This window comes from Melanotaenia boesemani, chromosome 12, assembly GCF_017639745.1.
Source record: "Melanotaenia boesemani isolate fMelBoe1 chromosome 12, fMelBoe1.pri, whole genome shotgun sequence".
Lineage (NCBI taxonomy): Eukaryota > Metazoa > Chordata > Actinopteri > Atheriniformes > Melanotaeniidae > Melanotaenia > Melanotaenia boesemani.
Genome location: NC_055693.1, coordinates 7257660 through 7283700, shown reverse-complemented (window position 1 = coordinate 7283700; position 26041 = coordinate 7257660). Strand labels below are relative to the sequence as shown.

The window sequence follows — 26041 nt, the reverse complement described above, 5'->3', positions numbered from 1 at the left end:
CACTGTTACCACAGCAGTGTTGTGAGAGAGGAACACATTAATTTCCTTTCTTAGGGTGCATTCATACCAGGATAGTCCGCTAGACTCGGTCTGATTGGGGACTCGGTTCAGTTGGGGAGTGCAAGATGCTCACGCTGCACTATTAAAACGGTTCAAATAACCTGTTCCACTCTCCACCTGATGTGGCGCTGTACCAATAATTGGTAAATGGTCTGTATTTATATAGCACTTTTACCTAAAGCGCTTTACAATATACATCATATTCATACAAAATACACCCATTCACACACACATTCGCACACTGATGCCAGAAGCTGCTATGCAAGGCACTCACCCACAACCCAGGAGCCATTTGGGGTTGGGCATGTTGAGGTGTCTTGCTCGGGGACGCCTCAACATGAGCTTGACAGGCCAAGGATCGAACCAGCAACCCTCAGGCTGCCAGATGACCACCCTACCCACTTAGCCACGCCGCCCCTTCCAATAATTAGGAGTAGACGAGACAAACAACATAAAAGTAAACTCGTTCATCTGTTGGTTAATGATAAATGGACTTTTCTAAATATGGCGCTGCATCAGATCCTAGCGGTCTTGGGTTGATCAGATTTCTATCAAAAGTTTTCCTGAGTTCTTCCACATCTGAACTCACTTGTGTTTTGGTGTGTTTTCCTCTGATGCTGTGTGCTGAACCCACAATGCACTTTGTGTTGTAGTCTGCTTCCTGCATTTGGTCCGTCTGAATGCACCCTTAATATATACCCCCACCCCAACACACACGTAAACACTTTCACTTTCAGTTGGAGATAGTCAAGCACACACACACTGGGCTCTGCTTAGATATGAACAAAACTACTAGAAAAATATTGCTTTCAAAGCAGCATATTTTTCTCCAAAATTATGTCTAATATACGTCTCTGCATCAGTTGTACCTTCAAACATATCCAAGTTGCCACGGACCTTCATACCATCAAACCCACATGTGATATTTAACCATGTAACTAACCAGTTTCAGAGAACTACAGGTGATCTTAAGTTACCTGTAATCTCAGATAATTGTAGCTTTCTTGATAAAGTGATCTGAAAAGATAAAACCCCTCTGAAGCTGCACCTCCTATTCAAGAGTACAAATCCTCAGGATACTGTTTCATCAGAAGATAAGAATGAAACCAGCTCATCCTCACTTTGTTTGTCACTGCAGCCAGTCAAAGTGAAGCATGGGTGGGAGGTGGGGACAAACACTGCTGGTCTTTGTTTGTTTTGTTTTGTTTTTTTCTTTTCTTTTTTCTTTAGAGATTGGCCAAAGGGAACAGATATTCTTCATTCTTATTAAATGTATAACAGGCTTGGTTTGTTGTTTGTTTTTTAAATACTTTTCAACCAGAAAAATAAATATTTCTGAACCCGCATGACACAGTCCATCCACCATTCAAAATTTATTAGTCAGTAAAACATAATATGGAAAGTTAGAAGTCAGACTTAAAATCAAAGTAGATGTTTGTTTTTCTTTTGTTTTTTTTCTTGTATCATCTAACAAGATCTGGCCCAAAAATGATAAAAAATTAGTTTTGTAAGTGTTCTTAATGATGTTTTAGTGTTAGTGTGTTAAATGTTAATGGCTAATCTTCCTCTAAAGAGCTTAATTTATTTAGAGGGCATTCTTTTCTTGGGTCCTCCTCTAGGACTTTAAGCAGGTATAAAAAAGGTATTGACTACAAAACTGATTTAGTTTTTAAAAAGAAGTTTCTCATAAAGACGAAATAATTTTAGGAAATGTGTGCATCCACAGACCTGATTTTAAAAATTTGTGTTTTTAGGCTCCCAAAAAACTAGTTTCAACTGGACAATACGTCCCAAGGATCGTAAACTTTAGCACCAAAACTTGTGTGGCCTTAAAAAGGCACTATGTACCTTTCTGACCTCAAAACTCTGTGTTCTAGACTCATTTGATGGCACAGTGACATCTATTATGCCTAATTCTGGAGATGTCACTGCCCAGCAGCGTCCCGACACAACTTTTTCTTCCGGGGCGCGAGTCTATTGGACTCTGCCAAGGCTGCCCCCTACATCATCAATGCTTTTTGTGCTGTTCATAGACAGGATCCCAAGGTGCTGTTGGAGAAAGGATGGTGTCTGGTTTGGGAACTTCAGGGTTGCAGCTCTACTTTATGCAGATGATGTGGTTCTGTTGGTTTCCTCAGTCCAAGATCTTCAGCACTCACTGGGGTGGAGTGCTCCCTTCCGGTTGGGAATGACTCTGCCTCAAGCAGAGGAGTTTAAATCACTTAAGGTGCTGGACTGGTCCAGTGTGGTAAATAGAGCTCAGCTGAAAGGCAAAGCTTTTGATTTACTCGTCCACTCACTTTCCAACCCTCACTCATGGTCACAAGATTTAGTTGGTGACTCAAAGACTGAAATCATGGATACAAGCAGATGAAATGCTTCCCTTCAGAAAGCCTGAGCAGATCTCACACATCCCAAGGGATCTTGGCATGAAGCCGCTGCTCCTCCGTAGCTGAGGTGGTTCAGCCATCTGCCTCTTGAAGTAGATACCCTACTGAGAGGAGACCACGAGGCAGACCCAGGACTTTCTAGAGAGATTTTATATCCCTTCTAGCCTGGTAAACGCCTCTCCAGGAGGAGTTGGAGTGTCACTGGGGAGAGGGATGTCTGGGTCTCCCTCCTAAACCTGTTTCCTCTTTAACCTGAGCCTGGATAAGTGGAGGAAAATAAAATAAATTTTGCTTTAGGACGCAGCAACATTTTATGGAGCATCCTACAGCTTCTGCTGTTATCATGTTTTCTTCAACTTATTTCACTGAACCTACATTTAATTTGTTCTACAACTTGGTTAGGATGGACCACCTCGTGTAACAGATGACTCTTCTCTTCTCCTCCTCAGGTAAATGGACCCTACCATCCCTCCTAGGCTTCCAGTCTGTGAAAGATCAGTTGGACCTATCTGCTTGGCCAGTGAAGGAGAAGGCAAGCTGTCAGTTGAAAGCCATTAATGGACGTTGTGTTGCCCATGTGTTTGAACTCTGGACTTCTTTAAGGCTCTGGACCTGAGTGGGAAACCACAGCTGCTGTTGTGTTCCTCCTACAACAGACAGAATAAAGTTGCAGCTCACAGTTTGTGCTCGCTCGTCATCATCCATCATACACAGTTTGTTGGACTGGTGTAGTTTGTGGATTATGCCTTACACAGAGAGTTCTTTAAAGATTCCTACACATGAAGAGTCATGTCATGCCTTATGTGATACTTGAACCTTTTCTGTTATGTTGTCATATGTTTCTGAATGATCCTGGAATGAGGCTCAGAAGATGACATCCGTCTGCAGCGTCACTACATTTCATACCAACATAAAAGAAAAGCAGAAAAGACGAGAGGCGATTATTTGCTGAGAGATTATAAGAAAATAGAAAACAACTGCTCCTCAACTTGTGTCGTTCTATGTTGGCCAGCTGATACTATCATCACATCATCACTCACTTGTGTGCAAATGGGATTCACAGCCAGTTAACTCAGCTTTAAACCAAGAGAGAGGTGAGAGGATTTATTTTTCCACAGACACAAACTTTAATGGTATTGCTGAACTTTAAAAAGGTGGCGTTTTCATTCATTTAAGCAGAAGCAGGAAGCTGTAGCTCCACACCGATGAGCAGATCTCCCTCATATACTTCTGGAAGGAAGACAAACAAGCTTTTTTTCTGGAAATTTTGACCTATTGCCAACAGCTTTTAAAGGTGGATGTTGGTGACAAAAAAACTCCTAATTGCATCAAAAATCTTGTTTTTTTTTTTTCTCTATCCTTAAATTCAAGTAGTCAAATCAATAAATATTTAATGAGCTGACCATTTGTAGCATTAACAAAAGATGCTCCAATTGTTCAAATGTGTGAATTTGGAGGCTATTAAAGAGATTTTCTATACACTGATTGAACTTAATACACCTTAGACCTTTAAGTCATAAGTTATAAAAGGTGTATTTGATTTACTGCATGTTTAAAAAAAATAAGATACAGATCTGAGGTATAAATAATCGTTTTCCCTCCCCTTTAACACAGTTATGATTTCTGAGATCAGTCTTTATTATTTGATACTAACTTAATTCATTTATTCACTTCCTAATTGTCTTACAGTTGTATGTATTTTCCCATGAAATGACAATATTTTGAGGTTCAGTATTTGCCTTTTTTGTTCTTGAAGGTACAAAGGCAAACAGAGTTCACTCTCGTCCTTATATCATGCTTTCCTCTGTTTTCCAAGGAGTATCACATTTTTGTACGGATGTCTGTTAAATAGCACGTTGGAGTTGTGCAGGTAGCTCTGCTTTACTTGTGAGTTTCCAAAACTTAGATTTAACTTCCAGACATGTTGGTTAACCTTATCAGGATGGTACCAAATCCAATAAAAAACATTCCTGTGATTTTTCTGGAATTTAAATCAATATGTAGCAGACTCCACCGGCTAGTAGTCCGTTTGTGATTTCACCTGCACTCAGTCATGTCTGCGCGAGCCTCTCAGGGTACAGCTGACTGTAGACGTCCTCACCAACAAACACAACACAGAAAAGTCATTTCACTACATCAAACTGAAACTTCCAGGTTTTGTTATAAGTATTTTACTGTTTTTGGAGTTTGCAGGTTTAAGCGTCACAGGTTAAAAAACATTGGTGTAATTATTTGTTTTAAGTCTGTCACTATGTTGAGATGAACTTTGTAGTCTAGTTGAACTAAATGATCTTTTACGTCTTGATAGTTAGAATTTTCCACGTCTTGACAAATTGCCACATTTTTTACAGAAATAAAGAATTACATGCTAAAAATGTTAGAAGAAACCTGTTGTCAGTTTATGAAATGAGAGAAACTACTTGATGTCACTGAAGCATCAGCTGAAGCTCGAATTCACTGTTAGAAATGTGATTATTTCAGAATGTATGTAAATGAGCCAAAGCTTTGATTTCATGGATTTTTTTTTTTTTTTACTTTACACTAATTAAAATGCTTTTCCTCTGAAAATGTTTGTTTTCCTACTTGACAATCCAATTATTGAGGTCATGTTTTCAGTGGTGTTGGTTTGTCCATCTGTTATGACAGAAAAGGTATGGACAGATTTGGATTAAACTTTTAGTAAATCTCAAAAATGGAATAAGGAACAAGTCGTTAGATTTTGGGGGTGATCCGGATCACCACCTGGATCCAGGAATTTTTTAAAGGACTCTTTACTATGGTGAGATAGGGATAATTTAGCCATTAGAGCTTCTAACGTAAAACTAATAATTGGGGGGAAAATTGACAATGGCTTGGCAGAGGTCTGCACTCTCTTGAAAAGCGTTGGTGGTAAGTCGATGAACCGATCCATTTTTCAGCATTTTTCTTCAAGTAAAGGAAAGCTACTGCTATTTTCTGCATCCTGTTTAAACCAACCTGGACAGACCAGTCTTAACTGGATCCAAAACCAAATAAAGTTAAAGTAATCCAATGTCTGAATGGGTATATAAACACAGAGCTTTGGTCCATTACCATCACCTGAAAGACAAATTTGATCATTTAATAAACCTGACATGCTGTAGATCAGTGGATTGCACCAAATACAGATTTTTAATAAGACTTAATATAACTTTATTTATGCATTCATGCGTGTGTTAATTCCAAAGATTAATCTCTTTGCTTCAACATGTTAATTTTGACAGCCCTCATAAGAATCCCCAATTTATATGATAAATGTAGGTTATATATGTATTTTAACAATGATCTGGCGACCCCCTGAAATTATCTTGGGACCCCCGGTTTGGGAAAGTCTGCTGTAGATGACCATCTTGCTGACCACGCCCACATTTAAACTCCGCCCACGCTGCTCTGAGTTTTTGCATTTCACAGGAACTTCTGTAGCTTTGAGTAAAAACAGCTCTGGGTGTTGCAGGTGCTGAAAAAGACCCTGATGACTAAGAAACTGTTGTTTTTCCCAAAACGATCATGACTCCTTAGTGATTTTTTTTTTACTCAACTCAAAAACTGGTATCTTTGGTTTGGCATATCTGAAAATATATGTGAGTAAGCTGTTCAGATCTGCAGAATAATGTGACATAATGGAAGAATTATCCAGCCTCATCATGTTTATCTCCCACCACAACATCAGGTCATGCTGTAATCACATGGTTTTAACTCATTCTCAGCAAAAATCCTTCCTATAAAGAGGAAAATGATGAAAAGACTTTCCAGATGTTTTGTACAATCATTTTTAAGACTGATTTAATAAATATTTTACATTTACTGAGTAACAACTAAAAGTTAAACTCATTATTACCTCATTGTTCACTGTAAATCTTGTCTTAAGCAGTTATAATGTGCTATATATAAAATTACCCTCGACTCAACATGCAGAAGTTAGTTTTGGTGAAAACTGATTTCCCAACTTCTATTGGCTTTTTCTTTAATTTATTCCACGTTGGAAATTGTGGGTTCCCGTTAGTTATTGATAACAGCATCAGTAGTTAGTTTTTATTTCATGTTTTATCTTGCTTTTAAGCTCTTTCATGGATACCGGACAGAAATTACATTTACATGTTTTTATGACATGTTCATTAATTCACCATACCTTCCAGATAAATTCTTATAAATAAGCAATGTTACTGTGGGCTGATGGTCCAATTTGACCTTTTGATGAAGAAGTAAACAACTGACTATTAAAACGTATTTCCATGAGAAGTTAACAAAAGGTTGTTCTGGATTGTGGTATCCATATCAGACATCTGAAGAGCTTTAGGCTGATCTGGAACAGTCTGGAGAGGTGGTTTCAGCCTCTAGCATACTGCACACTGCCCTTTGTAGAGGGCTCTACTTGTGGAAAATAGCACAGCTAATGTTTGAAAGAAAAAAAAACTTTCTAAGTAAAGCTGTTAGTGTTTTAATGGACAAAAAAGGCTTCAATTTCTAAAGAAAAGAGCCTTTAGTCTGCAGTTAAACATGAAGGTTTATCTTGCTGTGGTGCTGCTTTGCTGCCTCACTTCACCAACGCTGAACATCTCCAACAGTTATGACAACCCAAGATTACAAAGGAATTATGGAGTAAAATGTGTGAACAAATGTTGACAATAAAATGCTAAAAGTTAAGAACTTGAGTCTTCACCTTTCAGCAGGACAAAGACCTGAAACTCCGACAGTTTCACAAACCTCATCCACTGATTTATGTTCTGGGACAAGAGAGGAAAAGCAGGTAAACTTAGTAAACTGAAAAAAAAAGAACTAAATCTGCATTTAGAGGTTGGAGGCGTTTGGTGGTGAAGCCAAATATACAACATGTCACACACAGATTTTGGTTTTTCTAACCATCTTATATTTTGCCTTAAGATCTGGGGGTTAAACATTACCAAGCTTTCTTTACATGATCAGGTTTAACTTTACGGGGGTAATTGTCTCCGCCAGCCCAGGTTTTTCGGACTCTGTTTAGCATGGCCAGGTATCCAGAGCTGACAGATGACCAATAACAATCCTGACAAGATGGCAGCAACACAGGTCCTGAAAGGAAATATAAAAAAGTACAGTTTGTGAGCATATAAGTTAATTAGCTGATCAATATCACATCATTAAAGCATCATTTATGATTGCGTATTTTGTTGAATGGGTGTGCTGAAGGTGTAGAAAGATGAACCCGTCTCTGTTACACTTTAAAAAGAATCAGAAAAGTGACTCAAACCAGTTAGTGAATTTGCAGTAAAAGCCCAAATTCATTTTCTGTAATAGTTTAGTAAAAAAATACTGAATTTTACTTAATTTAAAGATCATTTTAGCAGATTAATGAATATGTATAAGAACATATGAATGAACAGATATTATTTGATGCAGTTTGGAAAGTACAAGCACAGCAGGAAAGGTTTTATATCTCAGTAATTGTTCTTATAGAACATCAAATAAATAAGAATTAGTTACAAATCCTTAAAATTTAGAGTTTCAGACTGTTTAGGCTACATAAGCATTCATTTCTGATGACAAACCTTTTATGAAGATGAAGATCAGTTGGGTTGATGACCAGTGTTGAAGTACCTCTGAGCAGTTTGTTAACCCAGATGACTTAAAGAAATGTTAATGGACATGTTTAATCTGCTTTGTATGCATTTAAGAGCTTAAGACTAATTGTAAGATTTGGAAAGCAATGATTTTGGAAACACTTCTGGGTCAGTGAAATCTCAAGGTGCTCCTTTGATCCTTCAGGTATGTAGACTTGCTTTATACTTAATGTAGGACTTTTTGCTTAAAGTGGGAAAAAAAATATTTGCTTTACTTGTAAGAGCAAATAAACACCAAAAAATGATTGAGGAGCTCTCCAGAGTGGCTTCAAAGTGATTAAAAGTCTATTTCTTTACATGGCAAAAATGGTAAACATGGTTAAAAAAAAGACCAACACATTGCAACCATCTAGGTCTTCATCAGGGCAAATGTTTGCTGCAGCTCACACACCTGTGTTTTATTCTCACTAATGAGCTAACCTACTCATGTGCAGGCTTACTGGTTAACAGACAAGGAAGTGACATCAAACGTGAACTAGCTTCCTTGCATGTATATTTGGTATCAGTCCATAACCAAGTAAATAAAGAGCATCATTGATGCAACTACTTTTTAATCATGTCATAATTAATACATTAATGCAAAGAGATGAATCTGTGGAATTAACATGTTAATATATATATATTTATTATTTTAATGAATTAATGCATAAACAACAAAGTTATTACTCGTGCAATAAAAACCCTAATTTGGTGAGAGAGGTGTAGGTGTCTTGTCACAGCAGTAAACCAAAGTCACCAAAACCCACTTTATCCTCTTTATTGGTGAAGTTTCTGATAGTTTTCAAGTCTTAAATTTAGAATTTCATCCTCAGATGTCCAGAAACAAAGTTTTTACTGCTGCTATTTTAAAATTCCAAACTGTGGCCTTATGTCTGGAAAATGATTTTGGACCTTGTTACAGCAGTGAACCAAATCCACCAAAACCCCTTTTTCCTGCTTATTTATTAAGTTTCTGACAGTTTTCCAGTCTTACATTTAGAGGATGACCACATGATTACCCATTTGATATGTGACACAAATAACCACTCAGTTGTCACACCTGATTTTCTGGTCCACACCTCTTACCTGTTGGTGGTGTGTTTGCTCCTGGCTTGTGAGTGTTTGTTTGCTTATAAACCTGTGCAGCTGAGTCATGTAATGATACAACATCAAAACACAAAAGTGTGGAGGAGGAGCGAGGTGTGTCTGCTCTGTGCTGTGATGCAGAGGCACTTCAAACACAGCCAACCAGGTCGCTTCTTTGAGGAAATCCAGCAGCACATACTTTGTAGAGGGGAGGAACTGAAACTATAGTGTTGATGTTATTTCATTAGTGTCGATCGATATCAATACCAACATTGGTTTCTATATTATCGATATGTGGATTGATCCACCCACTACTAACCAGAAATACTGAGCTGAACTTAAGTTATCTTAATTAACCCCTTCCTTTTATTGTAGAACCCAGGTTGGATACACACATTCAGCACAGCGAAGGAAAAGATTAACAGTTTTAAGCTCAAGGGATTTTTTTTCCAAATTCTAAAAAGCTCAAAGCTAAACAAGCTTCCAGATGGCTACAAGAAACATCTAGACTCTAGATGTCACTAACAAGTGGACCACGGTCCGGATCCGTACCCAGAACCTGTCCAGAGAATTTTTGTGGTCAGGATAGCCCGCGTTAGCTCTCCCCTTCCATGGGGAAAGTCATTGGAGGTCTCTGCAGGATACTGCTCCAAAAGAAGTGTCAATATGTCATTATACTTACTTTGGCAAGACTCCCAATCGACATTTTCTTGTGTGTTGTTGACTTTATATTCCAACACTACGTTCAAAAGCAATTCTGTCTCCTTATCGGTCCACACGAACATGCCTGGCACCATGTTTTATGTTTTGTGGAAGTGATGTTGTGAGAAGGAAGGTTATTCTGATTGGATAGGATTAGGGTTGTTACTGCCACCTAAAAGTCTGTTATGCTTATGAATGTGCTTAAGAACGTGGTTATGCAGAAAGGTGTGAATGGATTTTTTATTTTTTTTTAACAAGGTGGTACATGGTATAAGTCTGTGAAACTGCCGGTGGTAAATTTTGCAGCACTACAGCGCAGAAAGACGAGAGTTTAAGAGGTTTAATATATATAATATGTCCCGAACCTTGGTTCCAAGGGTTTTTTCTAACTGGACCTCTTAAGATTTTTGTTGAATACCCCTGATCTAGAGGCTGTTATATCAGTGCCATAACTTGTTCCAAGGGTATTTTCTGTTATCTTACACACATTCAAGTTTGTTTTTTTACACATTATTTTGTAAAAATATTTTATTATGCAAATGCATTTTTGTACTTGGCCTACAATCCTTCTTATTCATTTATTTCTGGTTTGTGTAACAAAGAGAAAACAGAAGTAAATCCAGAGCTCTCTGGTGTGTTTTCCTTTAAGAACACAGAGACAGAGACATGTAAGTGGCCGAATGAGTGGGATAAACAGCAGGTGTTGCATTCAAAGTGGTTTTTTTCCACCTGTCTCACCTTCCTTTAACAGAAAAACAGACTCATGTTCCAGGAAGTGCAGAAGTGGCATTGTGCTGATTAAAACCCTCCAGCCTGTACATTAGTTCCCTCCACCGCCAGTCTCTTCATCCTCCTGACCGCTGTGACCCTCCATCACATCTCATCTTCAGCTGTTTTAATCTCTCCTTTAGTTGTGGTTGGATTAAGGTGCTGAGCAGAGGATAAGGGTGGAAGGATACTACTGTAAATGAAGAGCTGTGAAGAGTGAAGGACCAAATCCATCTTTTATGGACCTCCCTCCATGACAGGCAAAGGATTAGTTGGTGCAAAACACACAGAGCAGAAAGACACAGAGTCATCAGCTGGCTTTGCTGGCATCAAATTACACAGCTGAATAAAAAGTGTTATTCTTAACTGCGCTGAAACAGTTACAGATGCAACACACTGTGTTTTCATTTAACAATGGATAATAAAATTGCCTGCTGTTGTATATATATATATATATATATATATTTTTATATATATATATATATGGTACCCCATGCAACAAAATTAGCAGGTGCACCATGTTTAGTGCTCTTTTTGCAAAATGACTAAAACAGAATAATCCTCTTATAGTTTCTCTATAAGTTATGAAAATGATCAAATCTGAATTATTAAATTATTAAAGTTCTTATTGAAAATGTGATGGCTTTAATTAACATTTTATTTTAGCTTTACAATTTAGCTTGAGGTTCTCTAAGAAGCACTATGGAGCTTTGGCCGATCCGCTCAGTGACGTGTCCCAGCTAATTCAGAATCCAGCTTGCATCCTAACTCTACTCCGATCTCTCCCCAGCAAGTAAAAATCCGTCTGATGTTGATTCTTGTCTCATCTGTTGCTCTGTCCCTTTCTCTCTTCCTCTAATAGTATCATCTTGTGTGTCTTTGATGAATCAGTCATGGTGCACTTTCAAAATTGCCTGTGTGTTAATATCCAGTTGCTAACATGTGATACGGTATTTGAAGTGAAACTCGACTGTAACGTGACACAGTAGCCCAGAGACAAAAGTTGTGAATTGCAGTTTCTAAGCCTCAGGACGCTCCAGGATAATAATAAGTGTCACTGTGCCATCAAAATCAGTCAGAATCACATTTTTTTAAGGTTAGAAAGTTACGCAGTACGTACTTTTTGGGAGTATTGTGTATCATGTAACAGCTGTGTTTTGCTTTACAGCGCTGCGTCACACACCAACAACCAGACATCAACATGCCAGCCATTTGACTGTGCACCACTGACTCAGCAAAGCTCAAAGAAGAAACAGGATGTAAGACTGATACTAACTTAGCCAACATTAGGGGGCGCCAAAGAGCAAAAATCTGCTGATGTTCAGTAGTGCGTCTTTACGAGATTAGACTTAACACAAGATGGCAGTTTTACCAGATGATTTCTATTCCTATTCAAGATTAATTTATTAATCTTTATAAAAAATGTATAAGTATATCTTTCTGACAGTCTACAGACAAAACAAAAAATAAATAAATACATAAATACATAAATAAAATAAAACAAAACAAAAAACATCACATCCTTCCATTTTGAACTGAAAATCTTGATCAAGACCATCTTATAGGAATAGGATACATACCAGTGTTACAGCAAATATTTAAAACACAGACCCATATTGGGAATTTAAATATATTAACACACACTTTTATCTTTTCCTTTTAATTATTTTTAAACCAGAACGTTTAGGACATGTGGACAAACGTATGTGAGACTGAACAAATGACAGTGTCATAAAAAGCATGTTGATATTTTACGGCAGTTATTGTTTTACATTTAATTTCCCCTTCACTAGCTGTGTGGTTATGTCACTGGTTAGGGTTAGATAGATATCACTGCTTCGCTTAAAAGAAAAAATAAATAAATGTCCATCAGCATAGATACAAAGATTGATAGATTTTTTTTTTTTTTTTTTTTTTTTGTGGCAATATAAATACACATTTCTCTTGAAATTCTGGCTCTGTGTCTGAGCCTTGAGCACCTTGACCACAATCTTCTGCTCCTTAATCAGGAAAGCACGCTTGATCCTGTCACACACACATGACACACACATGGATCCTCTACAAGCCGCTAACGTGCTTCTTGGTTTTGGAGAGCCTCATCTGATCCTGAGGTCCCCACAGCCTTCCTGGGCAGATGACTTGAGGGCTTTGCCAGCCTTCTTGGTGTAGGTTAAGGGTAGACCAGCCGGTCTCCAGGTTTCCGGCACAGTCTGGTCTTGCGTTGTAAGTCAGGTGTTGCATCATTGTAAAGATGCTTTCACCGTAACCGTATTTTTATTAATATTATTTATTGTCTTTAATTTCTTTTCAGATTCTATTAGTCATTTTTCTTAATCTCTGTCTGTTTCTGCACACAGCCCTTCAGTCTTGTGACCTTTTATAGGTAGTTTACAGACAGTTGGATCCTCCTTTCACTGTATGGAGACCATTTTAAAAGGACAGATACGAACAATTTTGCAGTTTCTGAATAAGTTTGTGAATCTGATGGAGAATTATCTGAAATGACTTCTTGTGAAAACAAATTTTAGAAGATTTGTAAGAAGACTTTGGTGAATGACGTTCAATGATCTTTAATTGTGTAATATACCTCAATTCTTTTTTCCTTTATTTTTATTTTGGTTAATAAAATAAAACCAGTTAAGGAGCATGTGACCCTTATACTCAGGAAATGAAAATCCCTTTTTATTTTTTTTTCATTTTTTTTTTTTTACCAAAGAACTTAATCCAACTTGTAGCTGATCATGAAAAAAAATAAGAAAATAATCACAATTATATTTTACTAGATGACATCTCATTTCCCCTCTCTGTTCTTCTAACTAGAGAGCAGGAAGACCACATGAAAGAACTGCAGGAAGTTGTTGCTTCTGCCCACAAAAGTGTAAAAAAAATAAAAGAAAATAAAAATGTGTTACCCAAGCAGCCAGAGCATTGCACCTAGCATCAGACAAAAGTTTTAATGTACTTTTCATTGATCTCTATGAATATGCCCCAAATTTAAACTACCATTTTTGATTGCTCCTTTTGCTTGCCATTATATTGTATTGTATTATATTATATTATATTATATTATATTATATTATATTATATTATATTATTATATTATATTATATTATATTATATTATATTATATTATATTATATTATATTATATTATATTATATTATATGTTGGCCCTGTGATGGACTGGTAAACTGGTGACCTGTCCCTGTCTCTCACCTGTTAAATGCTGGCTTATATTGGTACTGGGAGTGACCATTGACCACAGACTGGAATGGAAGTCCAACACACATGCTGTGTACAGGAAGAAGATTCAGGAAGAGATTCTTTAGTGTCTGCAGCAACATGTTGGAGATCTTTGATCAGTTTGTTGTCACCAACTGCTGCTATGTGCTGGGGAAGCAGCATCGCACCAGCAACACCAACAGATTGAACAAACTTATGAAGAAGGCTGGCTCCTTTACTGGGTACAAACTGGATAATTTTGAAACTGTGGTGCAGAGGAGAATGCTGATTGATCAGACAGCAGAGCTCCTTCTTTAACAAACTGAGACGCTCCGCTGTCGTACACGGACAAACACAGGAAATCTTTCCTGCCACATCCCATCACTCCGTTCAATAAGTCACCTCTGGCAGACAGACACCAGGCTTTACCTGCTGCTTTCATCCACTTGTCATTTTATTCTACCTTTTAATTCTATTTTGGTTTGCACATTGTTTTTCTTACATTTGATTTTATATATCCTTATTTATGTTTATATACTTCTATAGCCTATTCTTCTTATTTATTCAGACTTGCTCTGTTGATTTGAATATGTTGTACATAGATTTGTATATTTTGTTTGTTGTTAGAGTCTTTTGCGCCAATGCTGCAACCTCTAATTTCCCAGTTTTGGGATCAAAAGCATCCATCCATCCATCCATCCATCCATCCAATGCATTACATATATAATATAATTATATTTTATTATATTTCAGTGGCAGCTGTTGTAACCTTTATGTTTGATGATATTTTCCTGTGACTTCTCATACTGGTGTTCTCACCTGCAGGGAGGATGATGAGTGTGAAAAGCTGCCAGTCAGAATGTTTCATATTCAGGTTCAGACGGTTCACACATCCTCACATATGCAAACAAAATGACTGAAAGCCTACAGGCAGATTTGTTTAAACAGCCACATCAAAACAAACAGACTTCTACAGTCAGAGGAATTAAAAAATGTATTTGCGAACAGCACATTCAGCATCCATGTGTTGATCCAGTTACTCTTCATGACCCTGTTGATGCTTAGTGACATTAGGGTTCGGCATTTCCTTTGAAGCTCGGATATGGAGTTCTGTGTAACGCCTTGATCATATGAAGCATGTCTGAGCTCCAGATGATAAAAAAGAAATTAAGAACTGTCCTTGTTAGTAATTAGTAGCAGCACATCAAGCAAAAGGAGTTTATCGTAGCACACGTGGAAACTAAGTGACAACGTGACTTTTGTGTCAAGCGTGTGTTCGGTCAGTCTCGGTCAAATCCATAAAAAAGTGTGTGGGCGCACTAATGAGGTCCTCGTAGGGAATGCTGAGTAGTTTCCAAAGTCGTTACCTCTGATAGGTTACCCTGCTTAAAAACCAAGATTTGGACACTGATACTGACAGAGTGTGAGTTATTTTTTCCTTCGGTTGTTTAATTTTATTTACCATCGCTCAGCCAGGGTGCAGCTTTGTTTGTCTGAATCCCTGCTAATCACACACCATTTCAATATATTTTCATAAAAGGAGGTCAAACAAAGAGGAAAAGCTAATGCTAATATGACAAAAAAAAAAACAAAGATGCCATAAAGAAAAACTACAATATGAGTCTATGTAAGACTGCAGCCATAGATACAAGAAGATTCTTCTCTGGCTGCTGCAACAGTATTAAGATATGGAGGCCTAGTTTTCTAATGCATGTATGCAAGTGCAGCAAAGTATTATTACTTTACCAAGCTATGCAGCTCCAAGATGGTGGTTATCACAAACAATTCCTCAAGAACAACAAAAGCAAGAGAATTTTAATTTTACAGTCCAAATTATTACGAATATGAAAATCATACATTTTATATCAAATATAAAATCTGACTGGCCCCCAAGTGCTGCCCCAACCAGACAATGAAATTCCAACATATTTTGTGTAAACTGACTTTTATACGAGTAAACCTCAGATGCCAAAATGTAAGTGAATGCAACATTTAATGTACTTCTGTATGTAGTTCTACATCTATGCGACCATGTTCTTGATCATCGTGCAGCACTTATATAGCATCATCTAACCAACTGCCACCGTGGGTGATAGAAGCCATAAAACCACAAGTGTACAGTGCATCAATACAAGAAAACAATTGTTGATATCACATATATATATATATATATATACATATGTATGTATGTATGTTTATATATATTGAAACTAAATGGTTGTTTGCTTCTACATATTTTGCTTTACTTTACATGCGTGAGATTAATCACTTCATTATTTAGTAAAATCTAGACCCTTAAAGGAAAAACGAGTCCCAACATTTTCGCAGTATGTGCCCCTGCCTGGTCCCCCCATCGAATATTTTCTAGACCCACCCCTGCTCTGAAAGCTCTGTCATTACAATATAGTCATCATGCTGAAACAGAAATAGTTATTCTATGCAAAGGTCACTGTGTACCAGAAGACACAGCTTCAAAATGGCAACCTGAAAAATAAGACTCAACATTTGTCTGCATGCCACAAATGTGCCGATTAAAGTTTTAAAAATGTAAAAATATGTCTATTTTACATAAACAAAAGCAGGGAATAAAAAATAGAAATTAGAGTCGATGATGCCATGAGATGAATTATTCCTGCTGGGATTCCATCATGCAGTGCATGAATAAAATAAAAATATATGTGATTATGTATTTAGTGTTTGTTGAAAAAATAAACAAAAGCATTATGTTGGATCAGTAGGATGGTTGTTCTGAGATATTTATAGACCACATGAACATTCAGGCCTATTGATGATGCTAGTTCAAATAATCGGGGTTTAAAATAGTCATATGATTTTGTGCATGAGACCTGGAACATACATATTCACATCAATTTATCCAATTATTGTCCAGATATTTCATCCTGAACTGCAGATGTTAACCTCATGGTAACTCCAGATCAAAAAAAGATAATCAGAAAGATGTTAAGCCTCAACCTCTGGAAAATCTACCCAGTCATGTTTTAAATTATTTTAGAAATTTGACGGAGAATATGTCATGTAGAACCAAAAATACACCTCAACTCAGCCCTGAAACTGACCGTCCTTCTCCCACTTCATTATTTAAAATGAAGAAAAACAGAAATTGTTTAAGATGCATCTGGAAGAAGAAGAAGAAGAAAAAAAAAACATTTCCCTGTTTGAATGTGCTTTGGTCAGCTGAGGTGTCCGATCTGTCTTATTTCACATTCCAGATATGTGGCAGTGTTTCAGACACAGCATGTGCTCGCCTAATTAAAGCTCAACCTCCACCCCGAGTCTGCCTGACTGAAGGTTGGGTAATGAGGAGGGGGCAGCACAGGGTCAGATCTCAGTGAGGGGACGTGACCACCTGGAGGGCAGACCTACACAATCTACACATTCCCTTTGGACTTTGACTCTTGATACAAAACAGTCTAATCTGTTGGTAAAAGGAGGCAGCTTATAGAGGGTGCAGAGGGAGTTGTGTCCACATGTAAACAAGCGTTCACCCAGGACATTTAGGCATGTTGTATCTGACTGCTGCACACGTACAGTAACAGCATCGACAGCGCAGATAAGCTGCTGTACTGATAATAAAAAGTCTGTATAACATCTGTGGTATGTTGATACTAGATGAGAGGCATGTAAACACATTATTCCTGGTAACCTTCTCTGGTTTTTAAGAAATGTACCACTTCCTTCATACTTGGAACATAAAAATTATGTGTTTGTTTACATTTTGTATGAATGGACAGCAGCTGGTCTCATAAACATAAAAGTTACAGACTCAGAAGCTCCAACTGGTAACGATCTGTGATCCCAGTTAGTTAGGAAAAGAATGCAGATTTCTGCAGAACAGCTTGACAAGAATAAAATAAAAACAGAAATAACTAACAGCTCTCTATAGGTCGTCTTTCAGTGGCAGCTTGTAACCAGGTGGTTTCTTGAGCCTCGGCTCGGTTGTGTATGTCCACGTGTTCGGGTAATGTGTGGGTTTTCTCTGGGTTAATTAGGGGTTGCAAAACTCCCTTGTGTCTAGATGATGGAATGGTGGCTGCTTCAGTATAAGCTCTGCAACCCTGCATTGGATTGTGCAGGCATGGACAGTGGAGGGACTTTGTTTTATAAACATCTTCACTACGTCATGAAAAAGACGCCCTGGTGTAAAAGTCTAAAATATCAAAATTATTTTAGTATTCTATTATTATTGTATCCACCAGGGGGCAGAAGACAAGGATCAGATTGTGTGCAGTTGGTTTTACCATAAAATGATGCAAAAGGTCTCAGAAACTGTATGTATGAAAAATGATACATATGGCATTATATGGTTAATGAGCCATTCACTTCAGCCAGGAGTGTTAAAGTACAGGAAGATCTAAAACATGCAGCGGGACTTGAAGACTGAATACACTGATCTAGATGTGGTTGCAGTTTTCAGTCACTAAAACATGAAAACCCATTAAAGTATGATGATATTCAGAAATACTACCTGTGTTTGCTGTGCACCAGTACATATCCTTGCTTGACATTTGTATTGATACACAGAATTATGTGGCTTATATTAGAGAACAGCAGTGTTACAATGAGCTGTTGAGGTCATGGTTACAAAATCTAGCACAGATCTCACCATCAGCATCGTTGGATTTGGACGACAGTTGGATGAATAAAACGGTGGCTTCTGCAGAATATAGATCTTTTCAGTTGTGTTTAATGTAGCTGCTTTGCTGCTTAAATAATTAAAAGATGCATGCATTCATTAATAATTAGCATGCAATTTAACAGTGCTGCAGAGACTGGGGTTTTTCTTCTTGACATCAAAGAAGTGATAAACTCTTAAAAAATATCCATGTACCTGTTGATGAGACCCTGTTCTCAGGCTTTCCTCAGAGTCGTCTGCTTAAGCTTTAAACCTGAGTTAAAAATGCTCATACAATCAAATTTAATGTTTTTTTCCCTCCTTCCCTCTCCAAATATACATGCAATATACATCATCTATACATCAGCATTATGCTCCGACATTGATGTTTGGAAGGTCATTTTAAAAATTGCAGCTGAATACGTGACCTCCGCCTTGGTGGAGAAAATAAAACTGACAGAAAATTTGAACAATGTCTTTGAAATTTGAACAATAAATTCTGTTGTAATTTTCTTCTATTTTTTTTTTTTTTTTTTAACCCACAATTAAATTTTCTTGAATGAATCTTCCAAAAGTACAACTTAGGAGTTGTAACTAACTTCTCCCTGAATATTTAATGAGCTTTGACCAAAAATGCTGCCGTGAAGTGTCTGATAAGAATTAGTGGGAGATGATATTTCTTCTCTTTTAGCTTCTGCTCATTGACTCCCTGTTTAATCCCGAAGCAAGTGTAAAATTCTTCTCCTCACACGTCAAGCTTTAAATGACCTCCACTGTTCTTTCTAATGAAAACATTAATGTTTTATTAATTTGTGCCTCTCTTTTTATTTTTGAGCAGGTATCCCTGACGTAGAGCTATGATGCTTTTTGACCCCTCTTTCCAGTCCTCCCCACCCCTAACTGGTCCCAGCAGATGCCATCCCCCTCCCTGAGTCTGGTTCTGCTGGAGAAGATTTGATGCAGTTCATTGGTTTCCTTAGCTTGGCTATTTTTCTATAGTTGGTTTTGTTTGTTTTGTTTGGATTATAATTGGACTAATTGGATTTAACTGGATTGTAGGTTTAAAAGTGCATTGAGATGATTTTGCTGTGATTTGGTGCTATGAAAATTAAGCTGATTTTAATTTAATTTTTCTTAAATTATGTCTATGTGACAGCTCTCAATTAACTTTGTAACAGTGACTTAAAGGAAAGATTGACTCAACTCATAGTCTACATTTCTCAAATGTTGTCATCTTTGTTGGTAAACGGAGGCTGAAATCAAGTAAAAAAGAAACTGGTTTCACCTTGTTCATTTAATTTTAATTCCTCGGTTTCTACTCCATTGTCCTTCCGACAGACGTTAAAACCTTTACATAAGATCACCTCCCCATCACAAGTTACTGAACTGTAAACATCAGATGGTGCAAACTGTCCCTGGTTGAAGTTTTGATTTTCAGTATGTAAATTCCTGAGGTCTTTTTGGGACTCGGGGGACAACTCGTTATTATTGTGCAGGTCATTTTCAGCAGCATCTGAGAGTGAATAGACAGGAATGATGTGGAGCCATTTACCACATCGGATCCAGCTGTAAGACAGGAAGTCTGAGCAGCTCAGTAACTCTAATGTAAATGTTGAGATACCACGAATGAATGAATTCATCAAATTCTTGCTACAGCAAAAGCAATTTCAAATCACATTTGCTGCAAAGTTGACACATTTTCTTGTCTTTCTTCATGTTGATATAAAGACTTGGCTCTGCCTCAGTCAGTAACATCTCTGAAAATCTAAGACAGCTGACATCTGAAAAAGTTCTTCATCACATCCGAACTGCAGTTAGGAAGCTGAATAGCAACTAGAGGTTCACCAAGTTCACACAAGCTGATTTCCTGAAATTTCCCATTACAAATATATGGAAAAAAATAAGATGCTTTTTGGGACATGTAGTTCCCAGTCTAATATGCACTTGCGCCATAATCACACATCAACCAGTCAGCATATTTGGACTGTGTTACTTCAGTTCTGGTTATTCTAATCAAGTCTGTTTCTAACATGGGGGAGTTGCCCAACAAATTTCTTACAAAATGAGACTCTCCTTAAAGAAGCTGCAGCATCATTAGTAGCTTAGTAAAGCATCTGCACCATTTACATGCTGGTTCTAAATGAATGAATAGGTTGTATTCTGTAGAACAGGCTGTGGGACAAACAGGCTAAATATACATTTATTGAAATCATCATATAAGAACACAGTCATCCTAAAGTATATAAACAAAGGGCAGTGATTTTCATTATTATTATTATTATTATATTATTGTTGCATGTATTATCATTATGGTTTTTGAATACATAAGTATAAATATTGTTCCTATTATTGATGATTACATTATTATTGTAATTATCATTCATTTTGATCCAAAGATCTTTTGATATTATATAAGTATATTATGAAATAGGAGGCAGTTATTGCTGTGTGGCTAGAGGGTGGGAAAAAAGCGCTCGTGTCTTCCCACTCCCTTTGGACAACGATTTATTTTGTTTTTCCTTCTTTTGTAAATTCCTTTTGTTTTCCTGTTTTCTTAATTTGTCTTTTGCTCAAATTAAACTTTCAATCAATCACTCAGTTCTTGGCTGTAACATGACCAGTTTAATCAGTGATTAGTGACACAATAAACCCTGAAAGCTCAAACAAATTCGCAAATTTTTTCCCCTACATCTAGAGATATATACTCCTAGCTCATTGGTAAAGACAACATGTGAAGAAAAGCCTAAAAACTTAAAGACGACTGTATGATTTTTTTTACAATATTACAATAATACATTACTAGTTGGTACAAGAGAAAAAAAAAATCATGAAATAATAGAATCACGCTCTACAACAGACTAGAAACCATCAACAATTCATCATTCAAACAACCTAGAAAAAAAGAACATTCTTAGTTTTTATAACTTAATAAATCTAAAATTAACTTGTTTTATGTGCAAGGTTCTCCATGGGCTGGTTCCTCCTCTAATTCTTTAAGCAGAGGCCTGACAGGGGTACCAGGGCCCCCACAAGAGGGGTCCTTGTGTAACCATTTAGAAGCAGTGGATCTGGACAGGCTGTAAAAAGAAGTAAATTCTCCTTCAGTCTATCTCTTTCCTCCAGAAAGTCTTTCACATATTTGTCCTTTATGGCTCGTCTCCAAAAAGGTTAAAGATACATCAAATCTGTGAAATGTGTCTGGTGTATGTTTATTTGTATTTTATTGTTTTACCTCTTCTTGTACAGTGTTGTTTTTATTCTATTTTCTTACCTGCCTCTGTCCCAATTAGATAAGCTGTTGCTTATCTATAGTACATAGTGGGATGGAATTATCTCCTTTGCTGTAATGTCCTCAACATCTGGGAATGCTGGTGGATCATTTCTGTATATAGATCATAAACAACTTTTTGTAATGGACAGTTCAGGCCTGCATGGCTAATGCATTCCTTCTCTTCTGCTCTCCACATGACCTGTTTATCTGCAAGCAACCAAACCCACTCAGCTGGGACACTAATCAAGAAAAAATTGCTGCAAACACTTCATCAGAACACTTTCAGAACCTAAATCTTTTCATCTACTTACACCCTGTGGATATTTATCCCTTTTTAAACCTTCAGTTCCACTTGGAGTTCATGATTTATTGCAATACAACTTCACCCTGTAAGCTCTCATTAGTGAGTTAACTTCTCAAACTTTGAGGTGAAACATAACTTTAAACATTTATTTTAAAGCATCAGCTTTGTCCCGGTGATAAAGTAATCAGACAGTTGTTTAGAGGCTATAGCTACCTTATCTTACCTTTGCTATTTCCTTTACAATCCACACACAGAGCTTTCTGCCAAACAGAAGCTTGACAGAAAGCAGCTGGAGGAGGGTCAGACATCAGAATGTAGCTGGAAGGTCACACACCTTAAAAAAAGGACATATAATGGGAAAAGTCGGCTAGAGTACAGAACTACATAGGAAAACTCTTGGCTAAAGTTTGCAGAAGTTAAAGAAGAAACTTAGGTTCTTCATCTTTTATGACCACAACCTCAAGCTGTTCTGGAAACATGCAGAATACAGAGCACACATGTATGTTACATCACATGAACCTGCTGGTGAGATAAAGGGTATGTAAAGCAGCAGGAGGCTCTACACCGTGCTTGGCGTAGGATCTGCAAGGCTGTGGGTGTGTATTTTACAAGACAAGTGTGTGTGTGAATGCATGTGCTGAAGGGGTTTGTTGCAAGTCTTTCTGGGAAACCAACCACTGATGCATGGAAGGTACATGAGAACACACTGATTTCTCTCTTTCTGTTGTTTTTTTTCTCTTTCTCTGTTTCAGCCACAGGTTGCTGCCCCTCCACACCACCCATCACCTGTTTCTCAGGACCTCAATGTTCTTGTCTATATTTATAAATTTAAAACACTCTTCTGGGGCTGAGTGCTACGGAGGCGGTGGCTGTTTGCACAGCTTGTTTGATTCCCAACAAGGGTGGATGGTTTGCATAAGCCGCTCAACTTCCCACACTTCTTTATCATGTTTATCTGTTTCTTTTGCAGATCAGAGTCCACGCAGCAGCCTCGTGGAGAGGAAGCTTAATGGCTGTAATGGACCTTCAGGCTGTGATGAATAGGTCTTAGATGCGACTGCTTTTAGAGCCTTGAGTGTTTCAGGTGAAGATAAATCTAAGAAAAAGTGGACAGATTTTGTTTAAATATCAAATAATAATAATAAAAAACATTAACCAATAGCTTTGAATCAACTTCATTTATTTCTATGAGCTAAAAAAAAAACACATTTTGGCTTTAACTTCCTGCTGCTCCCTTTTACAGTGAGTTCTGCAGCTGAGAGGGGATTATTCACATAAACCTTGTCATTTCTTTGTTTCTGGATGCAGAGTCGGAGTGTGACTACAGGTGCAATGAAGCTGTTTGAAGCTGCATCAGCTTTTAAGACTTAGTGAAATAGTGAAATCCCTGACAATGAAAATGTGCTCTGTCATAAATGAACATAGGTTTCCAGCTTTGCTCTGACTATTTCATAACCTTTAACAATGTTAAAATGCCATAAATATGAAGCTTTTTAAATGTGGAGGGAAGGAAATAATGTAACACAGTTACAGTTAAGTGCAGCTTGTAATTAATGGGCTACAGCAACTAGTTGCGTCCTTTAAAGGGTTTCTGCTCCTGAGAGTCAAACAACATGATGTGATGCAAAAGTTATGAGATGTGGTTGATACGCATGCTTTTATGCAGGTGACCTGGGACACAACCAGCGCTAGAAGAGCGAAAACATGACAACATGTTTGTTTCAGACATCTGCTTAGGCAGTTTGTCATGCTGACATCCATTGTGTAAATTGTGGTTATGGATCAAACAGCTACTTGTGCAGCTACTTCAGATCACAGCAGCACTCAGCATCCAGCTCAGCTTCATGTTGCTGAGCTGGTTAGCAACGAAACAGAGCAGAGAAAAAAGTCTCAAACCATAATATGTATAAAGAATAAAACAGAACAACCAAAAAAATAAAAATAAAAGTATGCGACAAGCTGAATTCACTATTATCTAAAACTATTTTATATGTGATTTTCAACTATTTCATTCTCAAAAAGCCTTAAATTAGACAGGATTGGGTGAATAGTGGCTTTACACTGTAAGCTATGATGAAAAAGAGCCAAGTATGAGTCACTGACCCAATGTTGTCCAACAATTTTACTTATTTACAGCTTTATTTCCTATTTATGTTTACGCAAAAGACAGATACAGATAATCTCATCTGTCTTGCAGAATTTAGTTTGTTTTCAGGGCCCTTGCGGATGTGTACCCTGATGGAGCAAATAGAGCAGTACCACTAGAAACCACAGGGGCAGTGTTGAGCAGTATATGGTCAATGGTCTGTATTTATATAGCCCTTTTACCCAAAGCGCTTTACAATATACATTCAATATACACACACATTCACACACTGATTGCCGAAGCTGCCATGCAAGGCGCTCAACCATGACCCATTGGGAGCAATTTGGGGTTCGGTGTCTTGCTCAGGGACACCTCATCATGAGCTCGACAGACCACTCTACCCACTGAGAGACCATAACTCTAGACCAGAGGTGCCCAAAGTCAGTCCTCGAGGGCCGCCATCCTGCAGATTTTCCAGTGTTTCCTGCTTCAACACACCTGACTCAGATGAAATAGATCCAACAGCCTATTAAGTTTTGCACAATGACTCAATGATCAATTTAAGTCAGGCGGTTTTGAAGCAGGGGCACATCAAAAACCTGCAGGATGGTGGCCCTCGAGGACCGCAGCTGGGCACCCCTGCTCTAGACTGAGCAAACAAAGGGTTGCCACTGGGATGGTATCCTCAAAGGCGCTGCTGTTGTACCCTCAACAGGTGGTACTTTTATATCCTTGCAGTTTGTAAACTGTTTGTAAACTGCAAGGATATTTCCTGCTGGTTAAACTGCAACACAACAAATAAGTACCCACCAGTGAGGGTACAACAGCCATAAGTTTGAGGGTGCCACACCAGTGACAATCCTTTGCACCCCTAAAGGCACAATTAGGTGCTTTATTTTCTGAGGGTGTAACAAGACAAAGTCAGACCTCAAATAATGTTCATTTTGTTTTCAGTCTGAGCTATGAAAAATACCATTTAGCATCCAAATGTCCATAGTGATTCAGTGACTCAGAATTTGCTGCTGGTCTCCTAAAGGGCAGAGCCGGTCTGGGAAAACCATGTGACAGACACAGGAAACTTCCCTCCACTGGGCTGTGCTTTCTGAACAGTTTCTGGTTAGGTTTAGGGTCAAGGTCAGTGTAACTGTAGTTCCAGCCAACCACGCCTAACACTTCAGGAATGTCCACATTGCAAAGACTTCTTCCTCAAATAGATCAAAGCTCCAAAAGGCTCCAGTGGATGTCGTGGATGTTTGGCTTTCACCATCAAAATGGGCCTAAACGTCTGCGGTTACACAGCCAGAAGGAAACCCGCTGTTATGGCAGCCTTTCCTCTACCAGGAGGAGCAGACATGAGTAGTCAGGTTTGACAGCATTAACCTCCATCTGTGCAGCCATTCACCAACTCACTCATATCAAACACAACACACGATCAGCAAAAACAATCATCAGCCCAGAAAACAGATGCTATCAGTGCTGCAGCTCATTACTCTTGGATCATTTGCATGGATGCTGATGAGGTCTCTGATGAGGAATCTACTGCTGTAATCAAGCTAAGTCCTAATTAATCAGCGATGACCCCGAAGACCCTGTATGGAAAACAGGAAGGAGCAAGACAGACATGAAAGCATTTACATTAGTTTCCATGCCGATGAGATCCATTCAGATGGTGCCACCAATTCTTCACACAGGAGGCCAGTGTGAGTGATGAGCAGCTGTTAAAGATTTACAGCTGTTTCTGTCAACACTGCTCTGGCCTGCAGTTGCATCACAGTTTGATGAATCTTGGATTCTGGTAGTGCAAACTTTATTTTTACTCACACATTCAAACAGCAGTGGGTGTTGTAAAGTGGAAACAAACCTCTCCTGTTAAAGGATAGATAATTAGGATTTTTTTCTGTAAAAATGATTTAAAATGTTCTCATT

The 26041-nt window shown here is 37.9% G+C and overlaps 1 protein-coding gene and 2 long non-coding RNA genes across 7 annotated transcripts in view; 1 reads left to right on the top strand and 2 right to left on the bottom strand.

Annotated features, from left to right (window-relative positions):
* Window positions 1-23101, top strand: part of gdap2 (ganglioside induced differentiation associated protein 2) — a 54684-nt gene extending 31583 nt beyond the window's left edge. For 2 of the 5 annotated variants that reach the window (XM_042001793.1, XM_042001792.1), the window contains one exon: window positions 2900-5012. In XM_042001793.1, coding sequence (XP_041857727.1) covers window positions 2900-2926 — 27 coding nt within the window. In that variant the 3' untranslated portion in view covers window positions 2927-5012. Of the gene's footprint in view, window positions 1-2899; window positions 5013-20044; window positions 20057-22999 lie in introns of those variants that run through there. The other 3 variants (XR_006012239.1, XR_006012238.1, XM_042001791.1) reach the window with 3 other exon arrangements.
* On the bottom strand, window positions 7437-8430 carry LOC121650330. Its single transcript, XR_006012241.1, has 2 exons — window positions 7994-8430; window positions 7437-7517 (listed from the first exon to the last, which is right to left on the bottom strand). It is a non-coding gene; the product is annotated as an uncharacterized LOC121650330 (long non-coding RNA).
* Window positions 21237-22388, bottom strand: LOC121650331. The gene is made up of 3 exons (XR_006012242.1): window positions 22253-22388; window positions 21726-21836; window positions 21237-21531 (listed from the first exon to the last, which is right to left on the bottom strand). It is a non-coding gene; the product is annotated as an uncharacterized LOC121650331 (long non-coding RNA).
* Window positions 23102-26041: the final 2940 nt, after the last annotated feature.